Below are 25,330 nucleotides of genomic sequence, written 5' to 3' on the forward strand. Positions count from 1 at the left end.
TTAGATGCAGCTTTTAAAATGCTTTTCTTCGGGATAAAAAAAAAAAAAAAAAAGTTATGAAGCCAAACACAAAAAAAAAAAACAAAACATGGAAAATAAAGTGAAAACTATCTTATCTCCATATTTGGTGATTTTTAGGTTTCCAGAAAAATCCAGAGATCAAACATAGGTTCAGACAGTTCAACTAAAAAGCTGTAATCAGCAATAAATACATAAATAAATAAATAAATAAATAAATAAATAAAAACTTTTATTTTTTAGAGAGTATTTTGTCAAAGCTTGTAACTCTGTGTCCTGTTTTATGAAAAGATGACCACTAAAAACAATGTAAATGGGTTGTAGCAAGTGTATTTATGTTTATGTATTTATATTATCAATGTAACTTATAGATACTGTGTAACTGATTTTCATTTAGCTAAATCAAATCAAATCAAATCTCAAATTAATTTTAGCCTCAGTTTTTGGTCAGTTTCATCTATAACTGATGTTTCTCTGAATGTGGAATCAAACACAGCAACAGAAATAAGGAAAATACACAGCAGTGTTATTTTGCATATGCATTATGGAGTCATGTCTATGTCTTAGACAATAAATAAAAAGCCTTTTCAGTAAAAATGATTCAGGCAAAGAGAAAAATACATAAGGACAGAAAGGTTGTAATTTAACATTACAGACAAATAAATTAATACATGTTTCAGTCAAAAACATGTTAAATTGTCAGAAATCATGTCCCGTGTTGTTGATTTATTTTTTCCATGAAACACTTGAACATTCATATGAATGTTTAGTGCAGCCTGAACGCTCCAGGTGCTCAAATCACTGTCCAGTGCATCTTTACAGCTTCCTGTTTAAGTTTTCAAACAAGAAAATGTCATCTGTCATGACAAACACATTATTGAGACATCAATAATGTATCTCACCTCCTTTTTTCTCACTGTTGAGTAGAGAGAGAGAGAAAAAATCCTTCTTGTTTTATTTTCAGATTTTCTCATTCTTCATGCCCTGCTTTATGGAAAACACAGGAGAGACCGGACGGCGGGCAAATGCATTTCACCTTGGTGGAATGCATTTGCAGCTGCTGGACAACAATGGCCTTGAGAATACCCAGAGGCCACGGTGGAGTTGTCTCTGGTCTGGAAATGGAGTCGGCCTGGAGGCCTCATTCACGGCAGCCACACCTTCAGTCCCCTCGCTCAAAGACTCAAAACAACCAGCCGGGGCAATCACCTGACACATTTCCATCCAATTTCCACTGCAGAATGTGTTCATTTTCAGGCTAATGGCATGTCATTTTGCTGGAGCCTTTGGTCAAGAATTAATCCTGGAATCAAAACAGATTTTCCGGGGAGCAATCTTCCATCAAGTATTGATTTTTTTACACTCACGGAGCCTGTACTCCCTAATTTAACCTGACAGCCAGCAGCACAATGGACTGGGAGCACCTTGGCATCTCACAGAGGGAGCTCTCCTCCTCCTCCTTCTCTCCATGAAGTGAAAGAGAGATTGGGAAGGAAAAAAAAGCCTCCCAGATGTATAAAACAAAGATCATTGCTTACAGAAAACACAGAGATAAAGCTTCCGTCTCTCTGTTTTACCTCTAATTATGTTTTCTAGTGTAGCGCAACTTGGGCAGGTAAGGCTGAGAGGGAAAAGGGCAGAGTGTTCTGGGGCCATCAGCTATCATTATGTGCCTGTTGACATCTCCCTGTCTTTGAGTGATTCTCATCTGTGATTTCCCCTGGCCATTTTCCACAGATGCACGAAGAGGGGTTTCATCATGGCCCCGTAAAAAAGGCCCAAAGTGTCCGCACAGACCCTCACTAATAAGAAAGCAAAGATGTGTCCGACCATGTCACTCCTCTGCCATCCATATCTACTCTCTTGATGCCTTCAGATATGCAATCATTCTCTCTTCTCCCCCCTTCTGTCTCTCCCTCTCTCTGTATGTGCTGTAAGTATACTATCCTGTACATAGAGGTCAGCGGGATGAGAGGATGATGGAGGGCAGGGCCAGTTATTTTCCTCTGGCTCTTAAAGCTGTGATGACCCGTGCGCAAAAGAGTATCACTTTGCCAAAGGAATTTCCATGCACTGCTTACAAACTACCTGATGGGGTGGGGGGGGGGATCTGCTGCTTTTAACTCATAATCATGCATTTCAGGTGGTGTGACACAGTCATATTTTAAATAAAGTTCTACATTTTTGCATGTTTTACGGCTCCAAAATGTAGTTATTAGCAGGGCTGTAGCTATATGGATTATGTGACAATGGGCCCCTTGGTACCCCATAACCCCCCACCACCAACCTTAACTCTAAAGTTTTGTTTTTGTTTGTTTTTTTGTTTTTGCAGATTCAACCCCACATTGTTATTTGGTACAGTGATAATATAAAGACAATGATGGTAGCTGCTTTAATCATGCAAATGAAGAAAGACTGAATGACTTTCTAAATCCTCTCCACAGATGTCCCACAAAATACCACAGCATGCAAGACAAAATATTTAGGAAAGGATCATTTGAAAATATGGTGCATGCAAGGTCTCTTTTTCTATTGTAAACTGTATTTAAATTGGTTGACTACTGGCGCTGCAGTGGTGCAATGTATCTAAGTACATTTACTCAAGTACAGTACAAATTTGAAGGAGGATACTTGTATTTAACTTAGGTGTTTCCATTTCATGCTTCATGACTCAGAGGGAAATATTTGACAAAGAAAACAGATGATGAGCTTATGGAATTAAATGTATTGTTATAATTTAACTATCCAACAGTACATAAATGGTTAAACAGCATATCAAAGATGTAAGAAACATCTTGACTTCCTTACTTTAGACTGAGCCTATGATTTGACAATAAGCATTACTCAGGATCCCAGTGACCAGAATCCAGACTTGATATGTTTAAAGTTGTCTAGTTTTAGGCTGAATAAATGATTCAGCGTTCCCCTAACAAAAAAAAAAAAGAAAAAAAGAAACAGACTGGGCAAAGACGGCAAACAGACAACTAGCTCTGAGGCCCAAACCCTCAAGAGCCCCAAGACCTCTGTATTCATAGTGTCCCACCTGGTTTGCAATAACTCGATTAATTGCAAATTTGTTTAGGATTAGGTGCCAATAAAGTAGATTATTAATATACATTTTATGGGTATGAATGTGTGTCCTAAATAAGTGCTTGTCTTGTAGAGGGGACCCGTGTCAGAATTAACATGAATTGTATTTAACCAGAAAAATGTGTGAATCCAGCCATTAGCGTTCGTACTGAGAAATGCAACTGGCAGAAAATCTTAACTGAATGAAAAAAAAAAATAAATGTGGAAACTAAAACAATTTGGAGATTATTTTTTGATGTCTTGTCAGAATTTTATGGGAGGTAGAAGGGTGGGGACTTGCCTCGGGGAGGGTATGGATTCATAGCTTCACTCTCTCTACAATCCTGGTTATGGCCCTGTGAAGTTTATGATGTTAAGGGACTGTACAAAAATTATCGGCTGGGGAGGAGCACTGAACCTAATGTTTCACTTAGTAAAAAAAAGAAGCATGTTGCTCAAATTAGCATTTGTTTTGTGTTGAAGAAAATGAAGCCTTGACAGAATCATCAAATTGTTATGGCAAAATGCATCTTTACGACTCATGGCGCAAACACATGCCATCTTTTTGATTTTATCATTTTATCATTTTAAAAGTCTCTTACAAAGGTTAAATAAAATAAAGTAAGATAAAAAACGTAGAAGTTAGTTTTTCTGATCCCCCACATTCTCCACTAATAACTTTCATACAGTCCCTAAACAGAGAATACAGAGGCTCAAAAAAATGCTGTAGTTTATGTTTAACATTTCATAAAGGGGCATGAAAGGGCACAAAATAAGTTAGTTGAAAGTCAGGAGTTATTTTAAAAGGATTTATTCATGCTAAACATTTTTTCAAACTGATGAATTTCAGGTGGCAAATGTTGTGTAAAATTCTATAAAAAAAACTAATATAGCAATAATCTGTTTTCATTGTGTCCTCACATTTCTTAGTTTATATACACTCAGCTCAAAACAAATGTATTCAGTCTTACAAGGCTACAAGCTGTTATTAAAGTACTGGATGTGAAAATTTAAATGAAGTGCTACGGATCATTGTCTTTTAACTTACACTTTATAGAAATCAAAAGCAGGGATAGTGTTTGTGTGAGGCAGAGGGAGGCGGTCTTACAGTCTCACCTGTTTGGCTGCAATTGTTTTGAGACAGATTCCTGCACAGAAACACTGAGCTAAAGCAGCCAGAAAACAGAGACATCACAGCCCAAAGACATGCATCCAAAAACTGGGCTGCCAGAAAGTTAAATGGACTACAGGCCGATGCAATCAGCTGCTAAAGTCAGACAGGTGTCTCAGTAAAAACCTGGGCTATTAACTCCTCTACCTGCAAATGCCTCACAGTGCGTCATTGCTAATAATGCTGAAAAAAAGACCAAAAAAAAAAAAAAAAACCCCAGAAACAACAGTGAAAGCAAAAGGGATCATATGCATGACCAACCTCGATTGCATGTGAGGATTGGTAATTGCACCCCCAGAGGCATCTGGGTGTGCAGAGCAGCAAAGTGGGAGATGCCTGAGCAGCTCGGGCTTCACAGTCAGTGTACCAACATCTCAACCTTGAGGAGGAAGTGAAAACAAGAAGGCGGAGGAGCGAAGGGTGAGGGATATACAGACAGTTCATTTACCCAGAACATCAGCCCACCGCGCATTGTCTGAAAGATAAGGAAAGTGAATGCTTCATGCCTGATTGAAAACAAAGGCAGCAATTTAAAACCATCTGCATCCAACACATGAACTCTCTCCCTCCACCTCTCTGTTTCTGTGTCCTGACTGATATTGAAACATAATCCATTTGGAGCGCAGACATGTCATAATATTTCTATCCGGCCTCCCTCTCCCCACGCAGGACAATTTCAGGTGGCTGCAGGTTGAACAGGGATGTTTTATTTCGACAAGTCAGACAGTTGGCTGAGACTGGAGTCTTCACTTTGAGTCTGTTTAAACTGTTTAAACTGTCTGAAACACTTTCACTTATATACTTCAATTTTTTTTTTAAATCTCCTAAAAGGGGCACTCAGCGTGTTTTACACATCGAAATCTGCTTGCTAATTATTACATTAGTGCTACTCAACATGTAAAAACAGGTTGTATAATGTTTTCTGTGGCTTTGGAGGATCTTTGACCAGTCTGAAAAAATGATCAGGGTCATCTCAGCCTGGGATCAGGGCGGTTCACTGTTGCATGATGCAAAGAGAAGCAGTACATTTTCAAACTGAAGACATTTTCACCATTTATACTTAACAGATTCATCAGTTTTCAATATAGTCATTATTTTTCTGTCAACTGCTGAACTAATTAATTGATGACTTGTTTCAGCTATAAAATAAATCTTTTTTTTTTTTTTTAAATCTTTAGTTAAGGAATACCTACTGTATGAATATAAGAAAGTTTTTTGAGATTTAAACACACAGCACCTAAACTGAAAGATGGACCTTTCCACTTCTGTTCCTTTTGCTTTTATGTTTTTTTTGCTTTTGAATTTTCATTAGCTAAACTGAGAGCATCAGGATGAAGCCTGGGCCTTTGTTGCACAGACAAACTTTGTAAAATGTGATTAGTGAGCAGCTATTTGCAGTTATATTTAAGTGTAGGTCACATACTGTAGATTTGAATAGTTTAACATTTGTCAGTTTGAGTTGCTGGTGGAAATTCTTTTAATCGACTAATAAGAACATTTCAGGTGTTTAAGATACAGTGAAGTAGCTTCTTTCCTTGTTGTTTGACTGAAGAACTAATGTGGGTAGATTTCCTCAAATTTAATCAGGTAAAAGTATCAAGAGGCTTTAGGAAGAAGATTTTTTAGGAGCATATGAAACTTTGGATTTGTTAGATCAAAGATACCATAAAACCTGGAAATGAGCACGAATAGGAACAAAACTTTTCAGTGTGACTCATTCTTACCAGATTCACATCCAAGAATGATTGATAAAAAGCTCAAACTCTGACATTTACTCCATAATATCTGTGTTAGGATTCCTTTTAACTGAGCTGTTACTCTGCATTCAAGGGCTCCGCTGTGCCGCAGCAGAGGGAGATTAGAAAGCAAACTTTTATCAGCAGCAGAATACAAACAGTTTGAGAACACAGATATGGGTCAGGAGCTGCATCTGCACAATTACATCGTTAATGGCAAAGACAATGAAAATGGCACACATGGAAAACAAAAGAATAACAAATAACTTGCTGGAGCTGCATACACCTTACCCATCACCACTCAAAAATACATCTAGTGTTTTGAAATGAAGGGGGGAGAGAGAGCTGAAAGGAAGACGAAAAAGCATCTTGAACATCAGTTTTCAGTCTAATGTTAATAATTTATGTTGTCTGTGCTTTTTATTATTATTATTTATTTATTTACTACTTTCTTTTCAGCTGCCTGCCTGTTTTTCAAAGGCATCATGGACAGGGAAGCTGTATCAAACTTTTGAGTTTAGTTTCAAAAGGCTTTCTCCGCGTTTATTTATATATTTCTTCTTCTTTACACTTGTCTTGTTGTTATTTGGTGAGGCAAACATATGAAGCTTTGATGAGAAGCAAACCTGACATGTATTCTTCTCTACTGACCCCAAGGAAATCTAAATAAATTGCTAAATATTGTATGCAGGACTCTTTTTTGTTGACTCCTCTCTCATTAAACACGTCAAATAGTCAGTTAAATTCACTCATCTATCCTCCAACAAGAGGTCAAATGTCAAACCACTGCATACCACCTTAAATATGAAGGTTTGTACAGGATGATTTAACATGCACTCGGATGCGACCTTGCAGAGAGAGAAAGTCAGCACAAGTTTACACAAGTGATTTTATTTGATGTTCTCAATAACTGGGTGAATGTGTGTAGCTTGAAAAGATGAAAAGAGAAGTCAGCAATGTTTTTTAGAATACTTGTATGTTACCGAAACTCTTGACCTCGACATCAGACTTTATCTTATATCACGCTTTTTTTTTTATGGAACACAAAATATAAACTACATTTTTTATGGTTATAAATCAAACTGGATACATCCACATATCTATCCCGGTTTAGAAAGAAGTTTTTTCAAGCTCTTTGGCATATAACTGATAGGAACTGATTTAGGTAAGGTACTCATTTAGGAATTACCATAATAAATAAGAAATTATTTTATCTTCAATAAACTATGTTTAAATATGTGATTTAAAGGTGGCTGAACCACACCAAATTGTATGATTTTCATTAGAGTCAAAACCTGAAGCTAGCTGCTACTCTGCTAAGCCAGTTACTGTTAGCATGAAATTTAGTGGGTTTTTTTCACCCTGGATTTAGAAACCACCTCATTTAGTAATGTTGAATAATAAATTGAATTAATCGGCAACTCAGCAAATAATAAATGATAACAATAACACGCTAATCTGCAGTTAAATTAAATGCATTTTAATATGGGATTTAGAGATATTTTATTCAAGCCAAATCACATAAACTCCACCAAACACAAAAGTTAACACTGCAGTTACTGCTACTTTATTAAGATAGTTAGCGTTAGCAGTTCAGTTTTTTTTCATTATGACTGGATTCAGATTTAAATCAGTCATTTGATTGATTAAATCAACTAACATTTATCTAGCGATCACTTGATGTAGCTCTTCAGCCTCACCCAGCAGTATATTTGTCCAGGTCTCTGACAATTTTTCATTGCTGTCTCACAGAAATGATTCATTTATGTTATATGTTTTTCTAATGGTTAAACAAATGCCAAAAAGTCAGATTCCTGCCTTAACTCAGCTTTGACCAAATAGACTGAAAGGATGAAACAAAATTCATGTCAAACAATTGTTTATTACTAATTATGGTACAAATCAATGTGACAGACTTGAAGCTTTTTTTTTTTTTTTTTTTAAGAAATACACAAAGTGCTGCTTAACTGACCAAACAGATATTGCTCTATAGATTAAGTACAGTTTTCAGTCTATAAAAAAATGAAAACCAACCTCTGCAGGCTCTTCAGCTTTGGTTTCGAGTTCTTCCACTATTAACAAAACGTCAAACCAGGTTGTCTGTGTTAGTAAAATCTCACAAAAGTATTTAAAGGTGATTAACAAATCATCCTAATTGGGTTAAGAGCAACATTACTGCAATCTCCGTTTCCTCTACATGGGTCTACAGGTCTGTGAAAACAGAGGTGGGTGTCACAACGAATGAAAAATAATGCAATACAATAAGAAAACAGATGACCAGAGAGTCACATGTGGCTCAGGAAACCACTCCACAAAAGTAAAACAATCATGTGTCACATAATAATAAATAAAACACAAGCCTCCCCCTCCATGTTGAAGGTGAACATCGACGACAGTGCAGAATAATCATTTGTCTTTTCTGACCTGCTGCTGCTTGTATGGCATTTGTATGATTCTCACAAGAACAGTACTGAGGTAAACCTTGGATGAACTACTGTACATTTCTTCTCTTCAATTCTTTTATCTCAGATTTTTAAAGATTGTCAACATCGTGAATCTATTTCTCTGTACAATGTGCATAACTATAGAGCTTTGGTCCAGCATTGAAAAGTTGAACGAAGGCATAACTCCTATCTGTGTCTTCTTTTATTTTTTGGTTTTGGTTACAGCTTTATTGTTAAGCCTCACAACTGATCCACTGCTGCTTTCTCATATATTTATCTTACAGGTGGTGCACACATGTAGTAATTCTTGGCCCAAGATTTGCCTGGAGTTAAGTAAATTTTTTTTTTTCTTGGAAGCAAAATAAAAATGCACAAAATCTGTTGGTGTAATTGCAGTAAAAACATAAGTGAATCTTTTTCATGTGTTTTCTTACATTTTCAGTGTGTATATGTGTGTGTGTGTGTTTTCCAGGCAGTGAAGATGAACACAGCAGTGCACAGGGGACTGAAAGACTGAGATAACCAAAGTGACATGGAAGGACAGACATCAAGCCGACACATGATTCTGAATAAATTGCATCAAATTTCACCTCACTTCAAATTAAGTTCACTTGTTCTGAAATGTGACACTTATTCTCAACGTTCACCTCTATTTTATTTATTTCCTTTCCCTATGGGTTTTTGTAAGAGCCAAATATTAATAGTGACCGTCTGGGAGTTTTTTTTTTTTTTGCCTGGAATACTGACATTTCTGACAAGGTAATACTGTATAAAATTAAAAGTGTTGTAGAGTCATGGAGAGTCAATTAACAAACATATCGGTGGACTGAAAATTATTTTCAACCCATGCTAATTATATTATAAAAAATAACCTCACATACATGAGATCTTCAAGAGAATCTGTTGGATTAACATTTTTAAACACTTCACTGTGGCAGAAGTCAATTAAGAGGTGAGGAAAAAAAAACATTAAAACCATTAAATACGCTGATTGTAAACCTTCATCTGGCTGAGAGGAATGCAGAATATAAAAAAACTACAATTATCTTTGCAGAAAAGCATATTTGAGTTGAAATATTCAGGTTATAAAAACAGCTGAACTGGAATGAGCTCTGTCGTTTGGTCAGTGGCAACAGACAGGCTTCAACCACAAGTTTACTTAATTCTAGGGCATAAGTAAAGCATTTATTGTGTAAAAATATGTGTAACGTTCAGTGAAGTTTGCAAAATTCAGGTATTTCTTTTATTTTTGGGCTGTCTGATGAAATCTTAGCCAAGTCTGTAAATAATCCCTCTTCACGTGGTTTGAGTTAAAGCATGCATAGGCAAATTTGCTTAAAAAAACAAAACAAAAAAAAACAAAAATCCAACCAGTTTTCTATATTGCCGTGATAAGAAATGACAGCAGACACTGTTGCAGTGTTTGACATGACAGTGTTTTTTTTTGTTTGTTTTTTTTGTTAAACTTGACCCACAGAGTAAAACACTTTAGAAAAAGGGGGCAGAAAGCCATGTGAACAAACAAATAAAAAGGTAAAATCTTCCCCAGTCCTTGAGCTGAATGTGTATGTGTTCTTTGGCTATCAGGCTTTGGCAACAGAATAACACAGTAGCTCAAAACAAAGCTGCAGTAGACTCGACAGACACTGAAACCCCTCCTCGTCATCATCTTCATCATCACGTGACAGTCCTTAATTTACTCTCCCTCCGTCCTCTGAAACAATCTCATGAGATTATTAATAAATACCTGTAAAAGTTGTACAAAGTTACACTGTGACTGAAAATATTTGCAGATGAAACACAAATCGGAGGCAAACAACATTATTATGCAATTGTTTAACAGCAAAGGTAATTTTTTTTTTGTCCAAAAGAGAACTTTATCAGTGTGATTTCAATCTGAAGACAGCATTTTTCTTTTTTTTTGTTTTAAATATTTACATACAAACAATGAAGAAAAAAGTAAGCGAGACAAAGATAAAATGTATACTCAACCTCACACATATAGCTTAGATTTGCCAGTACAAATGTAAAAATTTAGAGCACATTTACATTACAAAATTATTCTTAGTACTCAGATGCAACAGACTTTGGTAAATAGTGTTTTGATTTGGTATGATCTCTTTACTAAATCCCTCCTCGTGGGAACCAAAATTTGGGCGATAGTCTGGTCTGTAAGGCCAGAATCTAAAACTCTGAAACAGCACACCATATGTTTTTACATAATTCTCAGATATTAATCTCTTTTTTCTTGTTTTTGGTTTCGCCAAGGTCATTTACATAACTGTGGTAATCACACTGACAACACATAGTTTTTGTTTGCAAACTCATGACTGTCCATCCAGGTGACTGGGAACATTTTTCAGTTCTCATTTCAAGATGAGTCCATCCACCTTTGTTGTTTTTAAATGGCTGCCACTCTTCCGCTCCACTTTTTTTTTGTCGGTGAGCTCGTTTATTTCTGGAGCTCCTCTAGAGAATCAGTGAGAGGGTCCATTGGTGCAGCCGCGCCAAGTTCAGGCTGTTTCAAACGCTTTATTGTGTTTTTCAAGGCTTGCCTCTTGTTGCAGAACCAGACACGCACCACCTCCCTGTCATAGTTCAGTTTCTCGGCTATTTCCGTCATTTCCTGTCCAGAGGGGTGTGTGTTCTTCTCAAAGTGGCTGTTGAGGATCTCGAGCGCCTGCGGGGTGAAAGAGGTCCTCCGCTTGCGTTTTTTCGAAGGCTCGCTGCCGATAAACTCAGTCAGGTTCTGCATGCCGGATCGGTGGCGGGCTTCAGCCTCGGCCATCCAGCGCTCCAGAACGGGCTTAATCTTCTGGGCGCTTTTAGGGGTGATGTCCAACTTCTCAAACCTGGCAGGATATAAAAGGCCAGGGTTCAGTTTGCCTGTCAGACTGCTACCTATAGTGTTCTCTTGGGCTTCCTGTGGTAGGAAAAAGTGGCTTCTCAGGATGGTGTGTCTGGGGAGAATTGAGAAAAAAGAATCTTACTTAGGTGCCCTGCCAGAACAAGGGATAAGCTGCCTGCCTTTTAGTCTCCTCAACCAGAATGCCACAGGGACTGAGACTAGCATCCAGGTACACGTCCAAGCCAAACTCCTCTGTGTTCTGTACCTGGAAACACCTCAGCTGCAGCAGCTGGAGGTGATGGTTGCCAGTGATGTGTTAATTTTCTGGAGGAGGCTGTGGTTCTCTGTCCCAAATTGGCAATAGTGGAGCAAGGAGATATTGCCAATGGCTAAAGTCAGGTCCAGTTGAACCAAAAACATAGCAAACATCTAACTAAATGTTTTCAATACTTTACTTCAAAATCAAATCATCAGAAAAACAAAACAGGAATTACTGTCAAATATCCCATTTCTTTGCCTCAGGTGATAAAAACCAAAAAAAAATATCCACTAATGCATGCAGTTAAATATGGCACCATCATTTATTTACAAAAAGAGCTTGAATTATTAATCAAAATGTACATTTAATACATTTTTCAAACTTTCTTTCATCCTCTAACAACCTCTCATTTTATATTTAATAAGAATACATTTACACACTTTAATCCTGAAGGTTTCTGCAACTTCACGGCTGCGTGACACATAATTCTGACTTCACAAAGACTTGGCATTTTATCAAGTCTGAGTAAGAATGGAGAATGGAGCTTTTTCTGCAGCCCAGTGACTCTGCCAGGTGCTTTTGCCTGTGATATGAACAGGTAGTGTATATGGCGTGTGAATTAGATATGATGAAGATGATGTTAGCTTTTGAAAGGATTCCTTCTCACACCTGTAAAGTTTATGTTGAGGGAAAGATTCTGATTATTTACAGGATTTGACCCACAAACCTTTGCAGTTGAAATGATAAAACTGATCTGATCGGATAGATTTTAGTTTAACATTTGTTTTTGTTTTGTTTTTTTGTCTTTCCTTGATAGTTGACACAGCGACAGAAAACATGGAGTTGACAATCCACAAAAGTCAAAGTGTAGTGTAGCAGTTAAACTGTCTAGACGTTTAATTACAGTAACTGTTTTATGAAAGGAGCTTATCAGGACTAATCCAGTTGTGTTACATGGTGGAGGATTTGTCTGAAACTACCTAATATTCAAACATGCAATCAGAGACCAGGGCTTCACTGCTGGACTGAACTCCCACAACATTTAAAGCTTTAGTTGCTGATATTCTTTGATAATACATAATAATTAGTGTGTCTGTGTGTGATTGTGTGACTGACTTGACTTATTTATATGTATTTCGTTCTCTTGTGTGTTTTGCAAAGGCATTTTGATCTCTGTAGTATTGCTTAAGCAGTAAGGCTGAATGTAATTATATATTATTTGTATGTTGTGTATGTCTGCTGAAGTTTAAGGTCTTGCCAGATTCGCTTATACTAAATGTTTGTTTTTAATGATTTACATAATAAACACCACAACCTAGAGAGTGTATAATGGTGCACTGTTAAGAAAAATACCCATTCAAGTCATGTGAAACACAAATTAGTCAATTATTAAACTACCTGCTCAGTATGTTTCTAGTTTATTGAGGAAAGATTCTCTAAAATCATCATTTGTCTATCAATAGATGGAAATTTGATTTGAGGATGAGTGATGAGTGACTGAATGTGTTTACGGGACAAACAGGAGTGTGACGTGTGTGGATGCTTTTAGTAAAATACGTCCTGAAGTGATGGAAAGACAGCAGAGAGCCAGAAGAAAGCTCCGCTCTCTGTGGAACAAACAATGCACACGAGACATTTTTAATGGTGAGGTGAGCTGCTGCCGACAACAACAGTGAGGGCGAGATGCCCATGCATGCATGAACTTCCTCTGTTTCTACACCTCGTTGGTGCATTCCTGCTTGTCGACAGGCGTTATTATTTATAACCCCATCCTCCTCCTCCTAAACAGTGGAAAGAGGAGAGCTTCATACTGCAGGGAATACATTAGTAAATATGAAGAGCCACCAGAGACAGGACATTTCATGGATCAACAGGAACCGCAGATACTAAAATGAGTTGAGAGCTGCTCAGCTGGGGTATGCACTCCCTCCTCTAGTGCATCAGCACGAGGAAGAAATGGCCCTGAATGCACCTGCAGCCTCTCTGGCTTTCTTAAAAGAACCTTAGGAGCTCCGCTTACACGTGCTGTATGTTTAGACATGAGTTACAGTTTGCCTCAGGGTTTACTCTCATGAACCAGAGTTTGAAGCAATTCAGAGAGCTATATAATAGCTATATACTGCAGATCCCAGGACCGGATGATGTGACCTAAAATCTACAGTACATCTAGAGAAATGATCAGATTCACCTTAACTCGTGGTGTTTTCATTTGAATATCAGCATTGCATTACATTTTTTTAAACCTATGCTGGGTATGATACTTTTTTGACTATTGAGTGAAATGTGCATTGAAAAAAGTGAGAGAGTAATATAATGATACATACCGCAAGAAAACATACAAGTTCATCTGTTAGATATTTTGGCATAAATATAAAATTGTGGTATGTATCCCCTTACTATCTCTGGATGTATTAGATCATTGTGGACAACACTGAGAATCAATGAGCCAGACTGTTATCTGTTATATATTATAATATGTTATATTATTAATATTATTTTTGCTCATTGTATCTTCTTTGTGTTATAAAATTTGTCTTCTTGCATCTACTAGGAAAGAGATTTTGTAGAAAAATATTTTCATTTTAGAATGAAAGTATTGAATTTCCCCAAGGGCATGAATAAAGTATCTATTAATTAGGTTAAATTGAATCTGTAAGAGATTTCTAATGAGTCATTTGATTAAGTTGTTTTATTGTTGAGCCCTACTTGAGGCTACTGATGAATATGGCCGCCTTCATGTTTTTATAAGCTGGTTGTGTATTCCTGTTGATTATTTATGTAAAATTCTGGCCATGTTTATCGATGCCGGATCAACTGTGTCTTTTTAAAATTAAACTAATAAGGAAAACTATCTAAAAGTTTATTATGGTGAATGGTGAATTCTGAACAGTGTGACTCTCTAATTAAGGTGAGTTATTTATTTTTTCCATCTCAAATAATGTAATTAAATAATGATAAATGGAATGATCATCCTTTAATTTTAATCATATCATTTCCCTCTGAATATTTTTGTATTCAAATTCGAGGCCAAATTCGAGCCAAAAGAGGACAGACTGGCACATCATCGGTTTGATGATGTCTCTATGTAAAGCCTGTGCCTGTTTAGATAAACTAATAAAGAGCCTGGAAACATACTGAGCAATGAAAGGAGACAAGATGGAAGCATCTGTCAGTGTCTGTTCACTGTCTGGGTTCAGAGCCGGAGCCCCTGAGCTACTGTGACATCCCGTTTCTCCTCAAACTTCATGTCTGTGTTGATGTTAACTAAACTAAAGCATGTGAAGTTTGCCCCTCTACTTAAAACATCAGGATGTCATGTCCAATGTCATACAAACAAAAAAATTGTATTAACGGCATGAATAACAGCCCACCGAGTGTTTATTTTTGAGGCTAATGGCTTTTAATGTATATTATAAATATTTGAATTATGTCTGGCTGTAAATATTTCATGTGTGATTTTAAGACTTTAAACATTAGTCAGAGAAGCCTGGGCCTCATAAGAACCCTAGCCCCTGCACTGTTTCACATTTTATCGGCCGTTTGATGTTGATGTAATGAAATTTTTAAAAGTGCGTGGCAGCGCTGTGTCACATAAAGAGTACTGGTCATCAGCAAAGCACACGCACTGCAGAAGGACATTAAAATTAATACAGGAATGTTACTGAAAACAGAGGGGAATACTTGATGCAAAACAGAATACAATTGTGTTCAGATCTGTGTTTTTGGCAAAGAAAAGTTGTTGAAATGTCTCCTTTAAGTTGATTTTTAGAAAAGACATGTAACATTAACTTGCATTTATTAACTCTCTGGTTAATTTTACACAAAAACTATTTTTTTACATTGAGTATAAATGTTTACACCATTTAGTTCTCTTAAAAAATGAATATTCGGACATGATGTAGCCCAATTATTCTGCCTTGAAAGGCAAATGCGGCTCATTTGGCATCTTCATGCAAAATGTTAGTCAAGTGGAACAACAGTGGGGATGAAACACTGATTGTCTGATTGTCTCATGAATATATAATGCACCATTTATGACTAAACTGTCCTCGTGGCAGCAGTAAAACATGGCAATCTTATTAACAGATCATCGCCGTCAAGCTCTCTCATGTTCAGGCGGAGTGAAAGGCAACGGGCCTTAGTAATTATTAAATGCTTTAAGTGCTCCGTGTAATACTTGTGTATGTATTTTGCATAAGTAACACGAGGCTGTCATGTCAGCGGGTGAGAAGGAAGGGAGAGGAGGAAGGCTAAGTACAGACATGAGAGCTTTCGTTTGTCAGGGTGGTGATAGTCAATTATGTATTTTAATATCTTAATAATGTCTGTTAAAACATGGAATGAAAAATAGATGGACGTTATGAGCACCAGACAACTCACTGAGGGCGCACAACTTCATCTGCTTCCATCGGACACAATCAGGACAATCTGATTAGAAACAATGAGCCATTTATTGTTAGATTCTTCCCTCCTTTGTTCGTCCTTACCTGCAGATGGCAGACTGACTGTACGCCGGCCCCTCGGCAGCGCTGAGTGCCTGGCCCACCTGAGTCTGTGTCAGGCCCAGGGACAGCCGGCGGATCTTGAAAGCTTTGGCGAATTCACGAATCTCCTCCAGGTTGACCCCGTCCACCTCGCTGGGGGCGGTCTGCGGGTCTACAATACAATAAGCAGATCTCATTTTAACAGCCCTCTACTCCTCCGTTGCTTGCCTCATTTTGCAGAAGCAATCACTCAGCCATATGCAATCATGATCGTCTCTAAACAACTTGAAAGAGTCCCGGCCTTTAGAACTTATTGTTTGTCTTTGCCCTGGTGCTGTAAACTACATGTATCTGAGAGATGTTTTGAAGCATAAAGTCATCTGAGGTATGAATACAGGCATGTCATGGCTCTGACTTGCCAGTGTAAATCTTCAGTCGCACATACAAAAGCATATGGACAAAACCACATGATACAGAGCTTGTTAATTCAATAGACAGATAGATCTGGAGCAGATAGACACTGTAGTGTTAAAGTTTTCTGTATGAATACACGTATATTCTGAAGCTGGCTCTCCCAGATAAACATTAAAGAATGTATGAAGACATTATTTCATCCATCTGACCCTTCGTGAAGACAGTTCAGGCCTTCAAACCAGCAGTGAGCCTCACACACAAACAACAGCCAGCTCCAGTCTAAGAGAAATCACTCTTTACACAAAGAAATGCTGTTTGTGAATCTCTGCATTTGAGCACATCTGAAAAACTTCACTGAAGCATTTTGAAGAATTTCCCTGCTAATAAAAAGTGATTTCACATTGTACATCAATGTCAGGTGCCCTGGCATCCTGCTTACTAAAGCAAAGTTTGTGCCTCTGAATTATTCATCTTGGTCATTATCAATGAATTATTAAAGGAATCCTCCAAGCGTATTTAAGCAAAAATCTATGGGGCTGCCATCTCGTTGTGCCTCATAAGTGACGTGTAGCGTATGCGGCGTGCTCCAGACGTGTGAACACTTGGAAGATGAGGGACTAGAGACTCCAAGCCGACTGAAATGGGAGGGATGAGCACTCACAGCTTCGGGTCCCATCATCTCCACATTGATGAGCATCTCTTCATCATTCCCAGTGGAGGCTATTTACGTAGTGGTTTGAAAGACTAATGGTTGTCTGGAGCAGCAACTGGTGAAGCCTCTGGGTCTGTATTTTTCTTTTGACATTAAGTCACAACCCAAACATGATTTAAGAAACCTCTTCTAATTTATTTTGAAATAATGATAATAATTGTGGAATAAAGCTTGCAAAACAAACAATAGTTTTTCATAGGTTTTAAGAGCCACTTTAAAAAAAACACTGAAACCATGGAGACGATCAATTTACGCTTTAAGCTGAATAATTACAGGTGTTTAACAGGACAATACCAAGTTAAACAGCCTCTTTTGTTTGCTGAAAAGGGAAACGAGGAAAAAATGTTCCATTTACAAATCACAGGCTCTTGTTATTATGTGGCAGAACTCATTTTTACACAATGCAGTCAAATTTTTATCACGTCTGCCTTAAACTTAAGGCAAAAACCAATTTAATTTATTTTTTTTTAAATTATCATAATCAACCTTAACTTGACTAAATGATGAAGAAATTTGTAGTTGAAACCCACCAGTTGTGATGAGTTATGAGTCTACTGGTTAGAAATCTGGACAGAAATGCTGCTGACTTGTTAACAAACATGCTGAGCACCAAACAGCAGACAGCAGTAGAGTCCAAACACAGAGCAGAGCTTAGCGACAATGAATACTTGGCTTAAATTCATCAGCTGGCCACAAACACGACCCCAAATTAATGATGATGTTGCTCTGTAAAATAGTGGGTGTGTGAATAGGCAACTTTTTTAACATCAAATTAAAAGGTGATGATATGTCAGTGTCATGTTCATAACTTATTTCTGCTGCCCCCAGATGAACAAAAACAGGTTTGATATTTGATCATGCAGTACAGATTGCATTGCTGAGGTTTGACTTCCTCAGCCAGATACAGATTGCATGTTATTAGCAGGTATAAATTAGCAAAAAGTGCAGTTGCTCATTGGCAACAACAGATTAATATTATATCAGGGAAAAGAGTGTTTCTGGAAAACAGCATGCACAATCAGGTGACTGTCTCCAGATGAATAAAAGTAAACATGCAAACAACCTTGATATAAAATACTGTTGACATTTGTCTTTGTGATTGACATTTTCCCATCTGATTATTTCAAATGACAATAGTAGACATTCTCAGTGTTATTAATCCGTTTTTGGAACTGGTAGTGGCTAGTGAATGCAATGACACTTCATCGTCTCCCCTCTGCAGACAACTCTGATTCTGTCATGGGATTTTTTTTTGCGTATATTCGCTGTAAGTGACATTGAGAGGAAGTGATATGGCTCATACTCAGCATAAAACATTAATTTTATTTACCACAGGACTGAACCACAATGATTTTGTAGAGACTCAGAAATGGTTTAAAGGATATTTTCCAAGCTACAAGTAAACATAAACTAAACACAATGTCTACAACAAGTTGATCAATGGCGACTTGTTTTTTATTAAATTCAGTGGCGCTGTAGCTGCCTTTGAAATGAGTTTACACGGAGTTTAGCGGAATCGACTCTGACAAATGAAATTTATGTGAATAAAACAGAGTTTTTAAAGGCTGTAGCTACATGCTGACAGGCTGTGGCCCAGTGATTTATAAGGCCCTGCCAAAGGCCCACGCATTTGGAGAATGAAACTTATGTTCATTATACATTACACACGCCACTTTGGATCATCTAATAAACCAAAGACATGACAGTCAGAAAAAATAAAACAATTGTAGGAGGCGGGGATCAGTCAAAAGCTGTCCACACTTAGAGTCATGTAGGTACTGACTCCACCACGTTGGTTCTCCAGCCACTGATGTTAAAGGAACAGTTCAACCAAACTACAAACTACTGTCTAGCTAACCAGACAGTTTTAATTTTATCTGCTCTAACATTTTGTGACAATCTAAATACAGAAGTGAATTAAATTTCATTTGTGGCACTTTACATTCAAAACTTGCATTTATAAAAAAAACCTACATTTTCCAGAAACTGTTACTCTGGATAATGCACAGAACACAATGTTTTAAGACAGGCTGCTTTTTTTTAATAGAAAGTGGTTCCAATCATCCTATCATGTAATTTATCAGTTATTTATGAAGTTATCTATGATTTATGACTATATTTAAGCCTAAAAATAATTATCTGAAATGAATGAATGATCTGTCAGTGTAATAAGAATATTTCAACTGCTTTCTAACAGAAATCATCTTGTTTCAAGAATTGTCTAAAAATTAGAGTCAGTATCTTGTGACATGGAAAATAGTTACAAGGCAGGTAAATTAAACTTTCTAAAAAGTATTGTAGACTTGTTTCACATCTTATGATATTCTATATTGTTCATACCATAAACAAATCCCATGAAAAGAAAAAGATAAATAACAAGTGTTGCCTTTATGACCAAAACCACAAACATGGCACCTGTAGTTTATTTTGATTTCACCCTTCATATGCCATTATTATTCCGCTGCTGAAAATAGTCCCAAACAAATACACAAACAATTTACTAAAAACGGCAGTGCCCAGCTGTTTTAGGAAATTGTTTCGTTCTTTTTTTTTTATTTCTAATGAGAATATATATTTGTGACCTTTTTAAAAAAAAAAGATTTATGTCTTATGAATGAGCTTAACACAGACAGAGTACTGCAGGGAAGTCAGAAGATATTGAGAGGTGAACTAATGCATTGGTTTCGGTGCCCTCATGGGATCTGTTGACAGCAACAAAAGTATAAACTGTCAGTTTTATCTTTTAAGAAAATAAGACTATGAGGAGTCAAATTTTTGTGGGTTATTCAGAAATAATGAGAGACAAAATGCCCTTAAAGTGCTGTGAACACCACAAACAAAATTCCATTTAACTTTATTATATTGAGGTAATGGCAGAAATCTCAGAGACAAATGGTATTTGACAAAATATCTTGATTTTTAATTCTGGTGTGCTGATCCTTTAATGAACATTATATGTCATATAACAACAACAGCAGAGATACACTTTCTTATTCCATGTATCTGAAGGCATGTTGTGTTTTTGTGAGCTGTGTTGGACACTTACTGCTGACTAGCTGCCCCACGCTGAGAGCCGAGGAAGAGGAGGAGGTGGAGGAGGAGGAGGAGGCCTGGTGGAGAGGACTCTGTCTGTGGGGCATGTGGAGCAGGTTGGGCTGAGATGATGCAGGGCCTGTCTGACCCTGCTGAGCCTGAGGCAGCTGGACACACACACACACACACACACAGAGCTGATATAACATATCGACATTGTGTAGTACAAAACAATATCCATTATTTCCTCTGCACATCATCATAATAACCATCATTTATAGTAATCATGTCATTATGGTGATTGAGCCATAATGTGAAATCGAATCAACCAATCAACAGCTATTAATTTAGCCACTTAGAAGCTGAATATAACAAGATTTATCTTTTACCTGATAATGAATAAAAGTTAATTACTGCCTGCAGTATTTAGAGTGACAGCAGAATATAGTGTCAATAGTCTGCTCAATAGACTACCGCAGTGGTTTATGTTTCCAGCTGCCATTGAGAGTCTAAAAGGAAGTAGATGCTGGTTCAGCTCAGGTACTCCACTGTCTGTATGAGCTTCATAACAGCTTCTCTGCAGATATAAACTCTGTTTTACAGAAGAAGAACAGCTCATGACAATTAGACTCCTCTGTCTCATCATCAGGCTTGTGAAGATGATAATAATGGCAGCCTGACTCTGAAATAAAAACATGTGGACACAGCAGTCCCCATATCAAACATAATTCATGATCCACAAGCTACGTGCTGTGATGGCGAGAAAACGATGTATTTTCATGTTTTATGCACATTTGAATTGCTTTTACAAGATCAAGATGGTACGTCTTCACTTTTAAAGCTGTCTGCACCATAAGCTGGGCTGACTTCTCCTCTCCTTCTTCGCTATTAATTATTTTCTCTGTGGCATGTGTTTGTTTGGATGGTGGGGGGTGTCAACAGCGATGCACACACTGTCAGGACTGTTGACAGGCTCAGAGAATTATCTAGCTTCACTTGAAATATTCTAGACTGCAGGCTCTGACAACCGTAAATTATGCCTGTGGAACAATGTGTACATGTGGGCTTTGAAGAGGAGACAAAAGCATAAACATTATTACAAATGCATTAATTCATTCAAGAGTATGATCTGGAGTTTCGGAGAGCCACAATTAGGTGTCCGTCTGCTGAGAGTTCATCCATTCGGCACTGTATGTGCCTCCAATGTGAACTTTTACCCTGTAATTCTGCGCTGACATCGTCATTATCAAGTCAATAACATTTTCATTGTTGTGTGCATGCATCTGGCACCACACTCCAGCACTGTATAGATCTTCAAACTGGGAGGAGAAAATGTATGAGCCCGAGTTTCTACACTTACAGTATGAGCTCAAATCTACTGTGCAAAAAGAGAAACAACTTTTTGTGCGCTTTCCTTTAAATCAAAACAAAATACTTCTAGTTCAGGTCAGAGAGGACAAATTGTAAGACTGGAGAGTGATTGAAGAAGCAGAGGAGGAGAGAGGGAGAGTGAAACGGAAAGAAGTGAAGAACAGAGGCAGGAGTGTTTGAGTTTTAAGTGGAGTGATGAAAAGTGTTGTTTTGTTTAGTTTTTTTTTTGGGGGGGGGGTGGGATCTGCAGGGGCACAGCAGTTTCCCTGAGACTAAGTTTGAAAGGTTTGCATTCCAAACATGAACAGACACACACACACACACACGCGCGCACACACACACACACACACACACACACACACACACACACACACATTTTCCAAGTTGAATGATGCAAATGAGCAAATGAGTGTTTAAGTGGGAGAAATATGAGGTGCGTAGTCTAAACAGACCTGAGTTGCAGTGCTGGATATTTCTTTTAAGAATAAACAGAGCTCTTATCTGACTCCACTAGGTGTTGCTCATTCAACAGTTTTAAATTCAGCTCTTGATCATTGTTGGAACATAAGTGTAAGTACATAATATGCTGCTCTACAAGATATCTCACTTTACCCGTGTGTATGTGCATCAGTGTATATGTTACCTGCTGTCCAGGCTTGATTGGTGACAGTGTGATTCCCTGGGTGTTGATGACAGGCAGGATCTGATTGCCGATCACTGTGGCGATGATCTGGCCTTGAGCGTTGGTCAGAAGCTGAGGTGTAATTGGCTGTACCTGCAGTGCTGGGTTGCCACCCCCTGATTGGCTGGAGGGCCCTGCAGAGTTGGGCATCAGTGGGATTGTTCCAATTATCTACAAAGGGGGTAGAGAGGAGATGAAATCAGCTGGGCCGTTTTAAAAAGAAGGAGAAACAGAGAGGGTAAACGCTACTGGAGGTACCAGTCTTAATGATCTCTGCTGCTGTGAGTCTTTTTTTGGGCTTTTTGGATGTGCTCGGAAACAGAAGGTGAGGCGGTCATTTCGCCGTGTTATGAGGCTAATCAGAGCACTCTGTTTCTGAGTTGGTCTGTGTGTGATTTGTAGAGAGAAACATGCACAATTGTTCACTGATCATCTGTCACAGAGGTGGTTTTACAGGCAAGAGCAAGAGAAGGCAAAGCAGACTGCTGGGAGCACACTGCAAAGGTCAGCGCTGAATACCTGTGTGTGTGATGGTGCACACCACTGACTGTATTATCCATCACCAGGCCAAGACCAGGATGAGTGTGTGTGTGTGTGTGTGTGTGTGTGTGTGTGTGTGTTTGTGCTTAAGTGTCTTTGTCTGTCTCTGCTGAGAAGGAGTGTGGCTGCTGAGAGACAGAGTCCCCCTATTTCAACCCCCCCCCCACACACACACACAGAAGCAGAAAGGAAGAAGTGGAAAGACAGAACAAGAAAAGAAACAATAAGAGGGAGAAAAGAGGTGCATCAGAGAGTGAGACGGGACCTTGTGTTTCTAATTCAACTCTCAGGGTCCCAGGGGTACTTCACCCCTCGTCCACCCCCCACCATCCCCCTGCTCTCCTCTCCTCTGTCGCTGTAATCAGGAAGGGCAGATCAAAGGGGGCGGCAGAGTGTCACTGCAGCGTTTTAGCTCTCAGAGCTGCCAGAGTGTGGCCAAGAGTGGCGCTTTAGGGGGACTTAGTGCCTCTTCACCATGATGAAGGTTAATGTCATCTGGGGACTGGTTCTGGGCAGCTCCTGAGCAGCCGTTTCTCCGGCCTCCCCGCTGACAGCGCTCCTCCACCAAGTCTCATTACAGCAGAGAGCAGCTCAACACAGATGAGACGCCCATCTTTCAAATTCTGTTATTTGGCAACTGGGAAAAAAGCTGCTTTTGCTAAAACTGCATTATCTTTGAGTCTTCTTTAAGTTTACATTTTATTCCAAGCTTCTACACCTCAACTCAAAGCGACACAAAACTACAAGCAGCTTTCATGTAGCATTAACTGAGCCTTTCCTGGCTGCACAGTCCCTCTCGCCACAACTGATGTGATTCAGCGCGTGGCCCACCTCCCCTCTCCCCCCCTGTCGCTTTGACATAATAGGGAGGGATCAGTGAGAGAAAGGTGGGCCGACAATCTGTAATTCATCCCTGCCACGGCTCATTTGCTTACGTTGCTTCGCATTAGGGGAGAGATAATTTATCTCTCTCTCTGTGCCGGCTTCACAAATTCCCTGTAATGCTCTCCTGCCACTTAGCATATTTTATTGCCCTGCCTGACGCTCGTGTCTCCCGAGTCCCACTGATCCCGCTTTGCATGCCACAGTGGCAGGGAACTTGTTCCGCTCAATTATTCATCATCATTGGACTAAGTGGTTGTTCTATAAGCATAATAAAAGAGCAGGCAACTGACAGCTTAGCTCTCGTCCCTGTCTCACCAAGCGATGCTTCTCCATCTGAGTATCTCAGGAAGATGTTTCATGGCAGCGGCGCAAAGATCTTCTTTGGTAGGGTTCTGAGTGTAGTCAGCTGTCTGAGTGTTAACTTATAGACAGATGTGAAGACTCCGTTAAACAATAATCTAATGGGAAGTATTAAATTCAGTAATATTGAGGTTTAGGGAGCAGATGCCTCATTGATTAAAAAATGTTTTTAAGAGTTTTTATTTCAACATAATTGGGGTTGGGTATAGAGCCTTGATACTTTTTCTTGATTAAGTAGGAATTGAGTGTCGAACAGGAACAAATACAGAATTTAAAATTGGCAAAGAATGATTGGTCAGATTCTTAGACTTGTTTACTTCTTCTTTGATGAGATATTTCCAGATCTAATTCAGGAAACACATCTTACTGTAATGTTGTTCCTAATGATATGTTTTAAGGAACATGCTTGGGTCAGGTTTGGTGAGTTCCCATCTCTGCTTCCAAACCTGGAGTACTCCCAAACAACCAGCAGGAAATTAACTTCCTGTACACACAGACACAGACATTAAATCATTTTCCATGTCAAAAGACTGTGTGTTTCTTAAGGTGTAATTTCACTGTAAAACCCTTTCACAAATGAGCATCCTTCAGGACCTTCTCTCAGTCACAGTCGGTATCTCTTCTCAGTTGTCTTCCAGTTTCTTCTCGGCCTCCTGTGTTTGCTTACTGCTCCAGTTCGTATGGCATGTGAGTAAAGTGCCTCTCTCCACCCAGCAGAACTCATTAAGATTATGCTGCTCTTGTTTCCACAGAAATGTCATATCATCTCTCCAGCCAGGTCAATCTGTGTCTTTAGCTATGGTCGCCAGGCAATATCTCTGCCCATTTTCTCTCCTCCACTGTACATGCGGTGAATTGAGACCCAAGAGGAAAAAATTTTGGAAAGTTTGGACTTGTGTCAACACACAAGTCAAAAAAGCTAACATTCAGAGCAAATCAGAGCCTAAAACCGCAGACTTATAATGGTGTAGTGGACACAAGACATTTCCTGGGAATCAGTTTAGACCTCATAGAGAACACAACTGGTATTTTTATTTTATTTTCTCAAATATACAAGATACAAATACAGTAGATTGGTCCACCAATGATTAGTTGTTTAACAGAAATTAGCTAATCAACATAAATGTCATCCGTCCTGACTATGGATTAATCACTAAATTATTTGTCCATTCTATTATTATATATGTAACATCTTTGGTTTTTGGAGTGTAACTCAGACAAAACAAGCAACCTGGGAACTTGTAAGGCACTGACAGATGAACTGATAATGAAAATAATCAATGGTTGCAGTAGATTTACAACTA

General features: G+C 38.4%; 1 protein-coding gene across 2 annotated transcripts in view; it reads right to left on the bottom strand.

Annotated features, from left to right (window-relative positions):
* Positions 1-10,679: 10,679 nt before the first annotated feature.
* Positions 10,680-25,330, bottom strand: part of pou6f2 (POU class 6 homeobox 2) — a 71,999-nt gene continuing 57,348 nt past the window's right edge. For both annotated transcript variants that reach the window (XM_071484903.1, XM_071484904.1), the window contains exons 8-11: positions 22,203-22,412; positions 20,202-20,355; positions 16,033-16,201; positions 10,680-11,398 (exon numbers count right to left, since the gene is read on the bottom strand). In XM_071484903.1, coding sequence (XP_071341004.1) covers positions 10,891-11,398; positions 16,033-16,201; positions 20,202-20,355; positions 22,203-22,412 — 1,041 coding nt within the window. In that variant the 3' untranslated portion in view covers positions 10,680-10,890. The remainder of the gene's footprint in view (positions 11,399-16,032; positions 16,202-20,201; positions 20,356-22,202; positions 22,413-25,330) is intronic.

Source organism: Trachinotus anak, unplaced genomic scaffold (genome assembly GCF_046630095.1).
Source record: "Trachinotus anak isolate AG129_WGS33_773 ecotype Australia unplaced genomic scaffold, CSIRO_AGI_Tana_v1 ptg000009l, whole genome shotgun sequence".
NCBI lineage: Eukaryota > Metazoa > Chordata > Actinopteri > Carangiformes > Carangidae > Trachinotus > Trachinotus anak.